At 36.0% G+C, this 16,707-nt stretch overlaps 2 protein-coding genes across 2 annotated transcripts; one reads left to right on the top strand and one right to left on the bottom strand.

The window, feature by feature from the left end:
• The first annotated feature begins 966 nt into the window (after window positions 1-966).
• LOC306862496 (vesicle transport protein SEC20-like) lies at window positions 967-4,922 on the top strand. Its single transcript, XM_079405316.1, has 6 exons — window positions 967-1,077; window positions 1,246-1,338; window positions 2,617-2,708; window positions 2,790-2,891; window positions 3,369-3,487; window positions 4,172-4,922. Exons 1-6 carry the CDS (start codon window positions 994-996, stop codon window positions 4,366-4,368), a joined length of 687 nt encoding a protein of 228 aa, XP_079261442.1. The 5' UTR covers window positions 967-993; the 3' UTR covers window positions 4,369-4,922.
• Window positions 4,923-6,765: 1,843 nt separating this feature from the next.
• Window positions 6,766-15,545, bottom strand: LOC306862495 (stanniocalcin-2-like). The gene is made up of 4 exons (XM_079405315.1): window positions 15,239-15,545; window positions 13,486-13,628; window positions 13,028-13,239; window positions 6,766-9,197 (listed from the first exon to the last, which is right to left on the bottom strand). The coding sequence occupies exons 1-4, from the start codon at window positions 15,381-15,383 to the stop codon at window positions 8,831-8,833; spliced, it is 867 nt and encodes a 288-aa protein (XP_079261441.1). The 5' UTR covers window positions 15,384-15,545; the 3' UTR covers window positions 6,766-8,830.
• Between the last annotated feature and the right edge of the window lie 1,162 nt (window positions 15,546-16,707).

The raw sequence follows: 16,707 nt of genomic DNA, 5'->3' as shown, positions 1-16,707 counted from the left end.
CTGAAAGGTATATCCAAGTTCTAGAACAACATATGCTCCCATCCAGACGTTGTCTCTTTCAGGGAAGACCTTGCATTTTCCAACATGACAATGCCAGACCACATACTGCATCAATTACAACATCATGGCTGCGTAGAAGGAGGATCCAGGTACTGAAATGGCCAGCCTGCAGTCCAGATCTTTCGCCCATAGAAAACATTTGGCGCATCATAAAGAGGAAGATGCGACAAAGAAGACCTAAGACAGTTGAGCAACTAGAAGCCTGTATTAGACAAGAATGGGACAACATTCCTATTCCTAAACTTGAGCAACTTTTCTCCTCAGTCCCCAGACGTTTGCAGACTGTTATAAAAAGAAGAGGGGATGCCAAACAGTGGTAAACATGGCCTTTATGGGTCCCTGTGGGACCTTTTTTGAGATGTGTTGATGCCATGAAATTTAATATAAACTTATTTTTCCCTTAAAATTATACATTTTCTCAGTTTAAACATTTGATATGTCATCTATGTTGTATTCTGAATAAAATATTGACATTTGAAACTTCCACATTGCATTCTGTTTTTATTCACAATTTGTAGAGTGTCCCAACTTTTTTGGAATCGGGTTTGTAGATTCTGTCTGTTTATCTATCCATCCCTCCCTCCCTGTAAGAATTACTTTTATCATCAATATTTCATGGTGAACATTTATTGGACTGAAGCGACTTTGTTTTGTGGAAACCATGATAGGCCTACATTCTGTTTAGGATTCTTTGATAAATAGAACGTTTAAAAGAGCACAAGCCTATATGGGAACTTTTGCAGAATTAAAAAATGTATTTTTTTGTCACTTTTGATTAATTCAATCATATATCATATATGCATTTTTGGGGAAATTTGTAAAGCGGTATTATGCGCTGTTTTGCTCTCAGAACACTTTTGCAGGGCGCGTCAAAAAGGCGTTCTCAAAATGCGATGAAGTTTGGACGTTCTGACGTATCGTATAACAACAAACATGGCGTCCTCCTCTGATGTACATGTACGAATTTGTGGCCAAGAGATTATCAAATATGATCTGGAAATCAAAGCTCTTATTCAGGTAGATTTCATTCTTTATATTAATGTGCCGGCTGTAGTCTTACCGTCAGGTTTGTCCGACAAGCTAGCTATAGTAATTCAAAGATGTGGCCATAATCGTCGTGTCTGTGTCAGTCAGCATGAAATGGAAACAAATTCTTGTTCAATAAGTCTTTTCTCTTCGTGTCAGGACATAAGAGAGTGCTGCGGGCCACAGGCAGTGCTTTTGGATCTGAACTCTACAGTGAAGGAGAAGTTTAATCAGTTAAGACAGAGGATTCAGGTACGTTCCCGTTTCATATTACCTTATGTGACCCTGGACCACAAAACCAGAAAGCTGAACAAATAAGCTTTCCATTGATATATGGGTTGTTAGTATAGGACAATATTTAGCTGAGATACAACTATTTGGAAATCTGGCATCTGAGGGTGCAAAAAAATCTAAATATTGAGAAAATCACCTTTAAAATTGTTCAAATGAAGTTCTTAGCAATGCATATTACTAATCAAAAATGAAGTTTTGATATATTTACAGTAAGAAATTTACAAAATATCTTCATGGAACATGATCTTTACTTAATATCCTAATGATTTTTGGCATAAAAGAAAAATGTATAATTTTGACCCATACAATGTATTTTTGGCTATTGCTACAAATATACCCCAGCGACTTAAGACTGGTTTTGTGCTCCAGGGTCACATATAGATAAAAAATGTTAATGTAAACACCAGCCACTAGTGTAAAAATATAATAATAATAATAATATGAGATCAAATTCAACATCTAAGAAGCTCCCAGAATGCATGTCATTGTGCTTTTATTATTATTATTATTTTATCTGTATTTATTTTATTTTGTTAGTGTTCTTATGCGATGAAAGTAGTTAATGCAAAGTTACTATTATGGCTAAAGCTAACCTATGTAAACATTTTGTGATATCCATCATATCGCTATCATTATTGACGTTTTTAGGGATTTATATAAATCTATAAATATACAAATCTTCAACAATTTTTATAATGTAGAAATAACTTATGTTGTTATCAATATTTCATGGTGAACATTTACTGGACTGAAGCAGCTTAGGTTTACTTATTATCCATACATAATAGACAAATAATGTTAAAATGTATCAGATATGATACAAAAGGCTGCTAATGAATATTTATTTGTACATTAGTCACAATTGTATTTCATTGCATTGTATGTTTACCCTACAATTAAAACTACACAGCTTTGATCATAAAAACGTATTCTAAGATATAGCGTGACAACTGATATTTATATGCATTTTATGTTAGTAGTCTGTTTTACTGTTATAAAGATCTCATTGATTTACATTACAAGCTGTCAGAATTTCTTCTTACTCTTTGACCATATAAACACTTGGACTTTAAAAATTAAGGTGTTTTTTCCTCCTCAGGTGTGAGTTTCATATTCTCTTATATCACTTTATGAATCATAAATTATATTTTGTTTCAAGGTTCAATAAATTATTCCATTAAAAAGGCTTTATAGGGTTAACATGGCAGATAATAGCAAAACCAAACTTTTTGATAGGACATGGAACAGATGGCCAAAGAACAAGACCGAGAGACTGATAAACAAGCTATCTTGAGTGAAACAGAAGGCCATCGGAAGCAGATGTTAAGGTTAGAAAAAATTTTTATTTGTCTAATCTTCTTTCCGATTATGTGTTGAATTCCAATATTATCACTACTCCTGTGTTTCAGTAACCAGATTGCTTGGAGGAAGGCAAATCTGGCCTGCAAGCAGGCCATTGATAACCTGGAGAAGGACGAACTGCTTCAAGGTGGTGATTCAGTTAGACAAAGGTAAACCATGCTGCTTTACAGCTGCTCTCGGGGCTGCCAGTCACAATCAAATCAATGTGATTGACATTTCAACGTTTCTATGATTTTTGAAAACAAAAAAGGTGTAGCTTTATATTAAGTGGTCTTAAAATTAATCATTTGGTACAATGCACTTATTGTGTACATGTTTTTACATTGTACTTTGTACATTGTCTGTAATTACACTGTTGACCCATTCTTACACCTAAACCCACCCTTAAACCTACCCATACCACCAAACCTGTCCCTAACCTTACCCGTATCCCACCTCAATAACAGCAAGTGTTGTGCAATACATTATAAACACAATAAGTAATTGATGTAAGTACATAGTATTTAAAGTGGGACCACAAAGAAAGCAAAACAATTGCACATTTATGTGGTATTTAAATGGATAGTGGTTACTTCTCAACACTGTCCTACGCCATATTTACTAAATTCATCTGGTTGTGGTTGTAGGAAGGTCACTAAAGAGAGTTTGGTGCAGACATCCAGTGACATCACAGAGAGTCTGATGAGCATCAGCCGGATGATGTCACAGCAGGTGCAGCAGAGCGAGGAGACCATCGGAACTCTGGGTAAAAAAAAAGCTTAGGCGCTCTGGGGAATTGGGCCTGAGATCATAACCTTCATTATATAACAACGTAAATCTATTAAAGGAATAGTTCGCTGACACATGTGACTCTGGAGCACAAAACCAGCGTTAAGTCACTCTGTATGGGTCAAAATTATCCATTTTTTAAATGGCAAAAATCATTAGGATATTAAGTAAAGATCATGTTCGATGAAGATATTTAGTGAATTTCCTACCGTAAATATATCAAAACTTAATTTTTGATTAGTAATATGCATCGCTAAGAACTTCATTTGAACAACTTTAAAGGTGATTTTGTCAATATTTCGATTTTTTTACACCCTCAGATTCCAGATTTTCAAATAGTTGCATCTCGGTCAAATATTGTCCCATCATAACAAACCATATATCAATGGAAATATTATTTATTCAGCTTTCAGATGATGTATAAATCTCAATTTTGAAAAATTGACCTGGGTTTGTGGCCCAGGGTCACATATTATATATAATATAATTTTATATATTCAAGTTGAAGATCATTACATTTGATTATAAAAAAACAACCTTGTAAACATGAACATGTAACATGGCTTCTGAACAACATCTAACCTCATGGCTATGCCATTTCTACTGTCCTGTTATGAATATTGCAAGTGTTCTATATTTTCTCCACTTGCTCTGTTTCCAGCTGTATCCTCAAGGACTGTGCTAGAGACCAATGAAGAGTTTAAGGCCATGACGGGAACCATTCACTCGGGGCGAAAACTTATCCTGAAATATAATCGGCGTGAACTGACCGACAAACTGCTGATCTTTTTAGCTCTTGCTCTGTTTCTGGCTACAGTGCTCTACATCCTGAAAAAGAGACTCTTCCCCTTCATTTAGTGGAAAAGGGAACCGTGTCAACTTAATACTGCTTTCTATAAATCATTCATTCTGAGAATGTTACAACCCAAATGAGACCCACAGTTCTCAGAGCCAATAGTTCTTGCAAAACGAGGGGTTTGTCATCATTTAGCCACCATAAAGATGATGACAAGCCTCAGAATTCTCTGGGGACACAATAAGGGAGGATATTGAAGTGCTTGTATAAAATCCCTATTAGCAGGATCACTAAACAGAAATTCAGGAAGGAATAAATGCACTTTGCTGTCTTGTACATTTTACTACATTAGTCTTAATGATTGCATTTGCATATTCTTTTATAATCAGTGTAGTTGTTTGTACAATAATAAGATGTTTCGATCTCAGGTTAGTTCTGTAATATTCCAATAACCTGATGAACAATGTCTGCATAAAGTTCAAAACAACCTTAAAGATGTTTGTGCCTTATGAGCTACTCTAATAATTAATAGCATTTCTGCATATAACTGAAGGTTATGCTTCATTGACACTATTATGATTTGTTTTTGTTTTAATAAAGAAGTCTCTTATGCTCACCAAGGCTGCATTTATTTGCTCAAAAATACAGTAAAACAGTAATATTGTGAAATATCATTACAATTTGAAAGGACTGTTTTCTATGTTGAAAGTTTATGCAGGTTTTGTTTTTTGTGGAAACCATTATACACCCCTATTCATATATATATATACACACACTGCCCTCCAAAAGTTTGGAAACGCCCTAGAAAATTGGGGTTTTGGACAATATTAGCCTGAATCCTTTTTAATTTGTGATCATTTTGCCCTGATAAGGGACAACACAAACTACGAAAACATATTTTATTACATAAACAGTTTATACGTAGAAAAAACTAAAATTTTCAATTCATCAAAATATCCACCATTAGCAGCTTTTACAGCATAATCTGGGCATCGGAGCTGTCAGTTTATTCAAACATTGACTTTGAATTGGCGATCAGTTGTTGAAGCTACAGTATTAAGGTGTGCTGACCAATAAATCTTTTAAAAACCTCGGCAACCAGGTATCACAGCTGGCAAAGAGGCATGTCTGACTTTGACATGTGTATATATATATATATATATATATTTATTTATTTAGTCATTTAGCAGACGCTTTTATCCAAAGCGACTTACAAATGAGGACATAAGAAGCAATCAAAACCAACAAAAGAGCAACAACGTGCAAGTGCTATTACAAGTCTTGGTTAGCCTAACGCAGTACAGATAATTATTATGATTGATATTTTTTAATAAAAAGACATAGATAAAATACAATTAGAATAGATAGTGCTAGAGTTAGAGGGTCAAGTAAAGATGGAACAGATGAGTTTTTAGCCGTTTCTTGAAGATGGGTAAGGATTCGGCTGCTCGGATCGAGTTGGGCAGGTCATTCCACCAGATGGGAACAGTTAATGAAAAAGTCCTTGAAAGTGTTTTTCTGTAAGTGTTTTATGACTTTTCACATATTCCAGTTTACTGTATTTGTGACCTTAATTGGTGAGCATAAGAAACTTGGAATAATTAAAAACCGTAATTTTCCCAAACTTTTGACTTTGCAATTGAAGTATCTGGCATATTTCATATTGTTTACAGCATCAGCAGTCTCTCTAATTGATTGCTGTTCTAGTCATTCCAGTGAAGCCGGGATTTCCTGAGTTGAAAACACTTGATTACATTAATTGTTTTTCGATATATAAAACAAATCTAAGCATGATTTTAAGTCTCTTCACAATATGAAAGGCGTTTGGAGCTGTGTCTCGCATGTTCTTCAGTGGAATGAACCACTAGGAGGTGTAGTATCTCTGTTTTACTGTAGTATGTGTCTGGTTGTGTCTTAAAAAGCAGGTGACTCTATGAAGAACTGGTCAGTTTGGTCCTGTATTCATTTACAATACCGTTTAGAATGATTTTTAAAATGTTTTTGAAAGAAGTCTCACCAAGGCTGCATTTATTTGATCGATAATACGGTAATATTGCGAACAATGAACTTCTTAGAATGATTTCTAAAGGGTCATGTGACACTGGAAACTGGAGTAATGATGCTGAAAATTCAGCTTTGCATCACAGGAATAAATTACATTTGAACATATATCCAAATAGAAAACTATTTTAAATTGCAATAATATTTCACAGATTAATAAGACTTCTTTCAGAAACAGTTCCAAAAATGATGTAAATGCAAATTAGATTTAGAGATGCAGTCACATGTATCTGTATATTAATTACACCAAGCTTTTCTTCTGTTGCAGTAGAGCTCTTTGCTCTTAAGTTTTGCTATGATACAGCAGTATATGAAATGTTCCTGTGTGTGTGTGTTGCATAAACCAAACATTGTGGTCTTGCCGCACTTGGTTTCTGAGGGTACAAAGGTACCCAAGTGCCAGGTGTGCCATTTTGCTTTATTGTGTTATAGTTCCTTTATAACCTTTCAGAAGGCCAAAAATTGGATACAAGTTTAATTTATTGTGGAATTTTTTTTTTTTTTCAATGAATACATTTGATTACTTTGATACAGATCCAAAATATAAAATGTAAATAATTGATAAAATAACTAAAATAAATAAATAGTACAAGCATGTATATAAAATGACTTACCAGCACTCTATAGTGGCTGAAATGAACCTGACTTGAAAATCCACAAGATACACTTCATGCATAAATTTGATGAAAAAAATAAAATAATAATGTAAAATATCTACAAGAAACACACTGAAACAGAGGGGAGTGAGTCTAGGCATTGACCAGTTCGCCTTGTGAAAATATGGGACACATTCTAAAATGTTTTATGCAATATATTATACAGTATTTCAGTACAGGTGCGTGTTACAGAGATGAGGTAGGTCCAAAATCAAAGATCTGCATATTCTGTCATATTTTCAAATGTTTGTGTATGTAACTGCAATCTATCAAGGAAGGCATAGGTTTTGTTATCACATATGAAAAATGTCTATTCTAAATTCTAAGCAAGAAAAATATGAAATCTGATATTACATATTAGATATGTCACATTGCAACACTGCAGTGAACACAGCTGAGTGCACTGCATGAAGCACATGGCATATAAGAGCTTATATCTGCTGCTGAGGCTTTACCTGTGCTCAGGTGCATCTCATCAAACCTGTCAGAAACACGTCCAGATCCATATTTCACCCCAAATCAAAAGAGAGAAGATTTAAAGTATGGCATTTAATGTACTGACTAAATCTTTTATTATTTACTGAAATGCAGCAAAAAGAAAAAGTCTAAATTCACTTGAAATAATGCCACAATTCAAAACATTTAAAGGTCCTGAATAATCAAAAATAGAATACAAATAATAATAATATAGTGAAATATTATTCCAATTTAAATTTGCCATTTTAATATATTTTATTTCTGTGATGGAAAAGCTGAATTACTCAAGTCTTCAGTGTCACATGATCCTTCAGAAATGTTCTAATATGCTGATTTGTTGCTCAAGAAATATGTCATATTATTATCAATGCTGACACACTACCATTCAAAAGAAATCGATACATGCATTCAGCAAGAACAAACTAAAGAGATCAACAGTGACAGTAAAGACATTTCAAAGATTTCAACTAAATATTTTGTTATTTTTAACTTTCTATTCATCAAAGAATCCTGGAAAGCTAAATATTAAGCAGGAAAATATTAAGCAGGCTGGTTTCAACACTGGCAATAATGATGATGATCATTCTTATTGTGCTTATTATTTTTTGTGGAAACCATGATACATTTTTTAATATTCTTTGATGACTAGAAAGTTCAAAAGAGCCGCATTTATTTGAAATGATAGACTTTTGTAACAAAAAAATATTCTTACTATCAGTACCTTACAGAATAAAAGTATTAATTTCTTAAAAAAAAAAAAAAAAAAAAGACTGACCTCACACTTTTGGATAGTAGTGTAATCCAATGTTTAAATATTTTTTTGTTGTTTTATTAATATATATTTCCTTTCTTTTGGGGTGAAATGTGGCCCGGACATGTTTCCGTGATGTTCACCCAAATGGCCTTGCATCAAAGCAGACAAATACTGAGCAGATGGAATGATGTCATCACAAAACACAAGGCCCAGTTTTTGTAATAATGCTATTCAGAATTGCAGCCTGATAGACTCCTTCTAAGCATTCCGTTGAGTCTGCAGTCTGAGGAATGCACTTCTACAAATACAAAGGCTGAAATATTGCGAAACTATCGAGACTCCTATCAAATATTGTACCAGTCCTTGTTCTCACCGAATGACCTATAAAACAAAGACAATGACCGATGGATGGCAGCTCTAAATGTAACGTCACATTGAAATACCCTGTCGTCGCTGGTGCTCTTAGAGAAGCACTGGAGACTGCAGCTTATTTGTCCTTGAGCGAGGCAGGGAAGGAGAGCAGTGAACGAGCCGTTTTGAACGTGTGGGCTAAAGGCACTGAGAACCCGCTTCCCTTCACCTCCTTTTGGTGGCATTCAGAGACCTCTTTAGCTCTTTTTCGGCATCAGAGGCGTTGTCTTGAGGACCCGAGGACTGATTTTCATCTTCTGTGAGTGTCCAGACCGTTTCCCCGTCGGCCTCTGGGAGACGCGGGCTTGCGGGAGGGAGGGAGTTGCCGCTGGTTCCTGGGTGGGTGGTGATGTCTGGGACAGGGGCGAGGGTGGTACCGGCCTGGTTCTCAACCTTTCCGAGGGCACAGAGACTCAGACTCTCGCACAGAGCTCCCCAGTTCTGCTCGCACTGAGTTCGTATTCGGCGGGCGATGGCGACGTGCACCTCCTCGCCGCATCCCAGCAGGATGTTTACTAACTCCACATGGGGCCTTTCGGTGAAGGAGAGGAGACAGTTAGAAAACTAAAACCACAGTTAAGGCCCGTTCACATCAAGAACGATACACGATACTACTATACTCATAATGGCCCAGAGGACCGATATCATTGGAATTCCTTTTAAAATAATAAGTAACTATAAACTCTGACATCCAATTAGAATCCATCCTGTTTTAAAGGGTTAGTTCACCCAAAAATTAGAATTAGCCCATGATTTACTCACCCTCAAGGCATCCTAGATGTACAGTATACAGGTGTACAGGCGGGTGTTTTTTTTCAATAGTCAAGGCTCCAGACTATGAAAATTTTTAGGAGCACAAGCAGAAAATTTGGGGGCACACCTTAAATCACCCTGCAAAGCAATCGATCACATATTTTCCACATTTTAACTGTATTACTGACAAAAGCTTTGATAGAAATTACAATGTGCAGTATTCTTTTAATTTCAGAGGGATATATGACACATATATACATGATAGGATAAAAATACTGTCATGTTTGTGATTTTTTTTTCATGTAAGCTGTAGCTTCTGACCTTTAAATCAAAACATACTCATTATTTTATGACATGAATTATTGCTTAATTAATCAGAAACACTGTCTAAATGTTATTTGTGTAAGCTATTTTACTTGTAATTTTATTAGAAGTAGGTCAACAGCGCCCCCTACAGATTAAAACTGAGTGGGCATTAGGACCTGGGGGAGGCTGTCACTGCTGCCACTGCACGTGCTATTACTGTTTACTCTTATCACACACCAAACACAGATTAAATGCAGCAATCCAAAAGAGTGAGTCTAATCATCATTCAGACAGAACTTTGCATCAAGAATGCGCCACACTGCTGACATGATCTAATCACTAGCACACCCTGAGCACATGTGAGTTAATGTATTCCTCTTATCGGCAAGACATATCTGCATAATTTATCATATTGGGCCAATGCCGATATTTACATTTAAAGCCATTATCGGCTGATACCGATATCTGTCCGATAATATCGTGCATCCCTAACAATAACCTATTTTTTTAATAGAAAAGGTATATATTGTACTCTTATTAAATGCACCATTATTCTTTTATAGTATTATGTGGAACTGACAAACAACTTCAGTGATTATGTGTGATTTTTTTCCTACTTCATACACAAAAAAGTGTAAAACTCGGACAAAATCTGATTTCTTGATGATTTGATATTTTATAATTGTGATTTTATCATTTCAAAATATAAATGAAAAAGCAGAAATGAATGACTAATAAGCAAATAAGTGCTCATCTGCTGCCATCTACAGGTTATAATGGTGATTTGATGTATTTTTAAATTTGACATAAGTGTTTGTTCACCACAGTATATTTTGGTCATCCCATTAAAAATAACATTCAAATCGGATCACTTTGGAGCTTTAAAGGAACACTCCACTTTTTTTGGAAATAGGCTCATTTTACAACTCCCCAAGAGTTAAACAGTTGAGTTTTACCGTTTTTGAATCCATTCAGCCGATCTCCGGGTCTGGCGGTAGCACTTTTAGTTTAGCTTAGCATAGATCATTGAATATCGCAATGATATTACGCAGCCCCTGAAAGTAGTCCCCAGCTATATCATAGGCTACTGAGCTGGGGACTACTTTCAGGCGCTGCGTAATATCACTGCGCCTGCTGCACCCATGGTACGGCAGCAAAGTTCCTTGATTATTACGCTGGAATGAGAGTATAGATCCTAGCCATATCAGCCTAGAAAATCACAACTTTTCATTTTCCATCGGTCTTAGTACACGATGTAACTGCAGAAGAGTCAATCTTTAAATAGGAAAATTATCAAAACTCTTTGGTCATTTTTGAGCGAGATGCTAATGGTCTAATCCGATTCAATGATCTATGCTAAGCTAAGCTAAGCTAAAAGTGCTACCGCCAGACCCAGAGATCAGCTGAATGGATTCAAAAACGGTAAAACTCAACTGTTTAACTCTAGGGGAGTTGTGAAATGAGCCTATTTCCAAAAAAAGTGGAGTGTTCCTTTAAGGTGTTGGCAACAGTTGCATGAAATGCTTGAAAGTCATTGAAAATTACTTGAATTTCTCTCTCAAAAGATTGTACAAACCCTGAAATTAATAGCTTGAACGTTTAAAGGTGCAGTATGTGATATTGACAGCTAGTGGTTGAAATGGGTACTGCAGTCCAAATGCAAAATATTAACTTTGTTTCTCCCGCCCTCTCCTCCTCAGACTCCATGCTCACATAGGTTGCCAGATTGCAACTGGAAGCATAACAATTGACAACGGAAGGCTACAAGCCTTACACTGTAAGTTGATGAGATTTATCCATGTTTTAATATTCCTCTTGTCATAGAGCTTTTTCGATGGATGCCGAGGGTTTTTATGTTGGGTAGAATTTGCCATCCTGTCCCAGTTCATTTGCTGGCTTACATGGCTGCAAGACTCTGTGTTTTCCAACAACTGGCAACCTGGTGTGTCGAAATACTATTGGGTAAATTGAGCAGTGGGCGGAGTCACACAGACCAAAACAAAAACAGGCATTCCTACACGGAACACACACTTCAAAGCAGAATAACTGGCCGTAGCTTTGATTTTCAGAGAAGCAATTATGTAAACTTAGCATGTTTCCTAAATATCTAAAAAAAACATATGGTCTTTTTAAGCTTTAGTAAAGTCAAAAAATTACATACAACACCTTGTTGATGAAATCTGAGTGCTTTCTGACCCTACATAGACTGAAATGTTCCCAGACCCAAAAAACGTAGTAATGACATTGTTAAAATTGTCCATCAGTGGTTCAACTGTAATTTTACAAAGCTGCGAGAATACTTTATATATATGTGATCGATTGCTTTGCAGGGTGATTTAAGGTGTGCCCCCAAATTTTCTGCTTGTGCTCCTAAACAAACATTTAATAGAAAACTCAGGATAGCGGAAAATACACACTTTAAACGTAACTGAGATCGGACAAAGACTGCAACGAAACTGAATGCTTACAAAGAACAGGAAACAAAGGAGTAAACGAGATGATTAATACAAAACAGGTGAAAGGAATGAACGATGATGAACTTAACTAGAACGGGAAAACCCAAATAAGGACAAACAAGAACTAAACAGAAACCAACACGTGACAGATATCGCCTTTGAGTCTGTATAATTGTCAACAAGCTGAAAAAAAATAAAACCAAATTTCTTTGAGATAATGTAATTTGTTAAAACTGATTTCATAAAATTGGTATCGAAAAAAAAATGTATCGTTCAGGAACCGATATCGAACTCAAGGTATCGGTATTGAAAATTTTTGTACGATACCCAGCCCTAGTATCTCTGCACGTAAACAACGCATTCGCGCGATGCTGGTGATGTAGAATACATCGTAATACTCTCAATAATGGCGGAATACATGATTTGGAGGAGAAGAATTGAATAAAGTCGTAATTTAAATTTTTGTGCACAAAAAGTATTCTCGCAGCTTTGTAAAATTACAGTTGAACCACTGATGTCACAGACTATTTTATCGATGTCCTTACTACATTTCTGGGCCTGGGAAGATTTCAGTTGCGTTGCTGTCTATGCAGGGTCAGAGAGCTCTCAGATTTCATCAAAAATATCTTAACTTATGTTCCGAAGATGAAGGTCTTACGGGTTTGGAACGACATGAGGGTGAGTAATTACATTTTTTGGGTGAACTATACCTTTAAACTAGTCAAGGTGCCAGCACAAAAAGACACTCAGCAAAATCTAATTATCGCTATTGACAAAATCCAAGAAAATATCAAGATAGATTTTTTTTTTTTGTCAATATCGCACACCATTTTATTGAAGCACTCACCCTTTAGGAAACAGGTCCTTGAAGTGGATCATCTCCACCATGACATTGACGTTCTCCCTCACGGCAGAGCAGAGGTTGTGTTTGACGTAACACTCACGCTGCAGCTGGAACACCATCTCTTTCACGGCCAGACACTTGCGGCTGACGCAGCTGAACTTATGGCGAAGTCCATGGGCCATGCATTTCAGCGCATCTTTGATGAACGATTTTCCCTGTGGTGATGCATAAGTCGTTCATCAAGCCAGAGTCGTTAGCGCATGTAGTTAATGACAAAATGCCGTCTAAGCTAAGTTCAGCTCAAGTATGTCTAATGATAAGGACATAGTGAGCAAACTGCCAGCTCTCAATGATGAGGTGCTGTAGATCTCAGTGGAAAGCATGCAAGATGCCAATCCGACCTCAGACCAAGTATTAAATAGCATTATAGTGTCCATGTTAAGAAGCGGGCAGGATCATACCTGGGAGTCAAATTTGCCAGCGTTGTGGAGGAAGTTCATGCAGATGTCGTGTAGTCCGCGGATCTCGCAGGAGTTGTTGTTGAAGCACTCGAACATCCCACAGCCCACATCACCTGCGTTCACCAGACATTGCTGAATCTCCGCTGGAGAATGATCAAGCGAGAGAGAACTTTGAGTCATCACATTACAGCTTTTACAGTAAATACACATTGCTCTTGCTATATTAACACTGTTAAATATATACTGTTAAATTTGCAGTAAAAAAAATAGTGGGCTTTAGGGATGCTTGTATATTTTACAACTTAATATCTCAATATACATAATTTATCAGTTTTTTTTTACCTTATATAAATATAGGTGGCACAATAGAAAGCCACATGATGAGTAAATTGTAATTGGCCAGTCCATAAAACATGGCTAATATTCAGGGTCAAGCACACAAAGACAAAACACCATCAGGGTAACACACACAACACTAAAATAATACCATAAACAAGCCTTAAACAAAAAAACATTACTGATTACCAAAATAAAAAAAACTAAATTATTTATAAAAAGCATATGTGATGTTTCAGAAAATGTATACTTTTTACTTGCAAAAACATTTGACAGTATTTTACAGTAAAACTACATATTATCCTTTTACAGTTTTTAATTAAGAGGTTTTTACTGTAGAATTGTTTACAGTATTTATCTGTAATCAATTTTAAGTGGTAAAATATGATTTAAAATTGTATTTAAATTCTAAAAAATAACTTAAAATGTAAACATTTTATTTTTTTTAATACAATGATTATAAAATAATTTAAGTCACAGTGGGTAATATGGATATTGTTTGAAAGATTGCGAGAACTTTCAAAATAATCTAAATGTGCCATGTCTGTTTTGTGACACTGCATCTCTTTGTGGACTTTGGTAAGGTTTGACATGCAGTGTTCTCAATTTATATTCACTAGGCCTATGTGTAATTTGCAGCTTTATGACAGAATATATTCTTAGGCTTTTGACAGCTGCAGTTAGATCACTTAGCAGAACATTAAAACATTTGGATCCTTATTTGTCTACTTTTTAAACTAAAAACACAGACCTCAGAGGCAATGATGGAGGCTATATGAAAGTTCTAAAAGTACTATTTTAAATTTGCCAACAGAACAGACAGTTTGAATGAGCTCACTTGACAAAATTTGGCGCGAAACGCGCACGTGGATTCTGAAAGGAGGACATTTTCTGAGCTAGGTAGCTACATTTACAAAAAAAAAAAAAAGGCATTACATTTATGTGAAAAAAGCGTACATAGCCTTTAAGTCAGAACAGCTAATGTTATTTTAAAATAGATATCAAGTAACTTATAGGTCAACACTAAAGTCTCACCATTTACTATTTTACAATTTATTTTTTGCTTTAAAGATATACGTGGCAAAAATATTTTAATGACGTACATGTGCCAATTTGGACGTGGTAATGAGGTTCCCAAAACGTCGGGACCTGACAACGCCAAAATGCATTTATTATATTTATCGCAACGAAACCCCCTGACATTTGATGTATTAAGTAGGCTAACGTTACGTAGAATAGAAACGCATTTTAATGTTGTGCTAACCGGGATGACACAATAATCTGGAGATAAGTTGCTTTATTGAACACATAAATTAAAAGTTTGATGCAGCTTTAATACAGAGTTTAATCAGCTCCACGCATTCAGTGTCGTTGATTTTCTTTGCATGCACTGCGCAAAAGCCCTATTACTACCTACCTGTGTTCTGCAGAGAGAGTCTTCTCTTCTGGATGTTCAGTGATTTCTCTTGCGAGGTGTCATGAGCGCTGCTGGAATCAGTCGCGTGTGTTTGCCGCACCGCCAAAAATAATACAAACACTCCTATAGTCAGTTGCACACGCATGTCTCGTGACGATGATGATAACGCTGTCTAAAACTGGGAATATTTTCGGATCACTGTAGCGTTACCATAGAGAATGAAGCGCACGCGGCCGAGGGAGTAGCGCAGACGCGTAGTGAGGATCTGGGGGGATGGATGCTGCCTATATTTCCTCCAACTCATGTCAGTTTGGATGAAGGAGGTGAGCAGGTGCTGACCAATCACAGTCACCGGCGAGACGACAGCTCACAGCACGTATAGCGCAGACCGGGGCTAGTTGTCACAAGGGTTGTGGTTGTATCTCACTAACTATAAGGTTTGAGTCAAAAGTCTCAAATGCATTTTTTGGTTTTCAATGATTGCAACCTCCAAAAAACTTATTTAAACATTACATTTTTGGATATAGTTTTTCATATATGTCGTGTCGGGGCAAGTTGTCACATGAGATATAGGCCTAGGCTGTATTTTGTAATTTTAGTTTTGTAATTTTATGCATCATGCATTTTGTGTTTCCTTTTTTTACTGTTTAAATTTTCCTTTTTAAAATATAAAATTTTTATGCATGGAATAAGAAGTTAGACAACTAGCCCTGATCGCCGCTATTGTTGCAGTTATAGCTTTAGATATTAAATTATAAAATTTATAGTTTCTGTCTTGGCTTCTGATTCAGCAAATACAATGTAGTAAAAATCCATGCTATAGTAAGAGCTATGACATGAAACACCTGTTCATCTTACTGCCAAGCTCTCTCGTAAGCTAATGTGAGATTTAACAACATGCAAAGTAGACTTCATTCAACTGATATTACATTTAGTTTTGAGAAGTTTTATTATGCACACATTTCATTCTGTGTTGTGTGTTATGTCCATGCGCCTTATAAATGAATGCACTTATATACACACTCAGGCAATATGACACAATTGTAATAATGCATGAAATGAAATATTATGATATATAGAGCTGTGAACATTTAACCAATGTAGAATTAAAAATATTTATGTACTCCCAGCCCCAACCTTTTGTCTTAACTTACTCTGGAGGGGGTCACACCCCCCACACCCCATCCTGTAATTCGCACCATAGTCATATGATCATACAGTAATGCAGCCTCCAGCTCTCAGGTGGCGAGTACACACGTTAAATCTATTAGATGGACCTAATGGGATTTTCACGTTCAGCCTCAATTAGTCGGATATATAACCCAACAGTGCTCTAAGATAACCTCTTGAGACCCTGCACGAGGAATCACAATTTACTTTGAGTTATTTTTATTAATTCTAAGTTTTAAAAGAAACACATTACTAATAGTTTTAAAATGTTTACTTAGTATTCCTAATAGGTGTATATG

This window comes from Barbus barbus (genome assembly GCF_936440315.1).
Source record: "Barbus barbus genome assembly, chromosome: 43".
NCBI lineage: Eukaryota > Metazoa > Chordata > Actinopteri > Cypriniformes > Cyprinidae > Barbus > Barbus barbus.
Note: the sequence above shows the minus strand (reverse complement) of the source record. Positions and strands in the feature narration are given on the sequence as shown.

Coding starts and splice junctions, on each gene's coding strand:
- LOC306862496 (XM_079405316.1), top strand. CDS start 994: ATGGCGTCCTCCTCTGATGTACATGTACGAATTTGTGGCCAAGAGATT. Junction 1,078..1,245: donor AAATCAAAGCTCTTATTCAG/GTAGATTTCATT, acceptor TCTTCGTGTCAG/GACATAAGAGAGTGCTGCGG. Junction 1,339..2,616: donor AGTTAAGACAGAGGATTCAG/GTACGTTCCCGT, acceptor ACTTTTTGATAG/GACATGGAACAGATGGCCAA.
- LOC306862495 (XM_079405315.1), bottom strand. CDS start 15,383: ATGCGTGTGCAACTGACTATAGGAGTGTTTGTATTATTTTTGGCGGTG. Junction 13,629..15,238: donor ACTCTCTCTGCAGAACACAG/GTAGGTAGTAAT, acceptor ATCATTCTCCAG/CGGAGATTCAGCAATGTCTG. Junction 13,240..13,485: donor CTGGCAAATTTGACTCCCAG/GTATGATCCTGC, acceptor GCATCACCACAG/GGAAAATCGTTCATCAAAGA.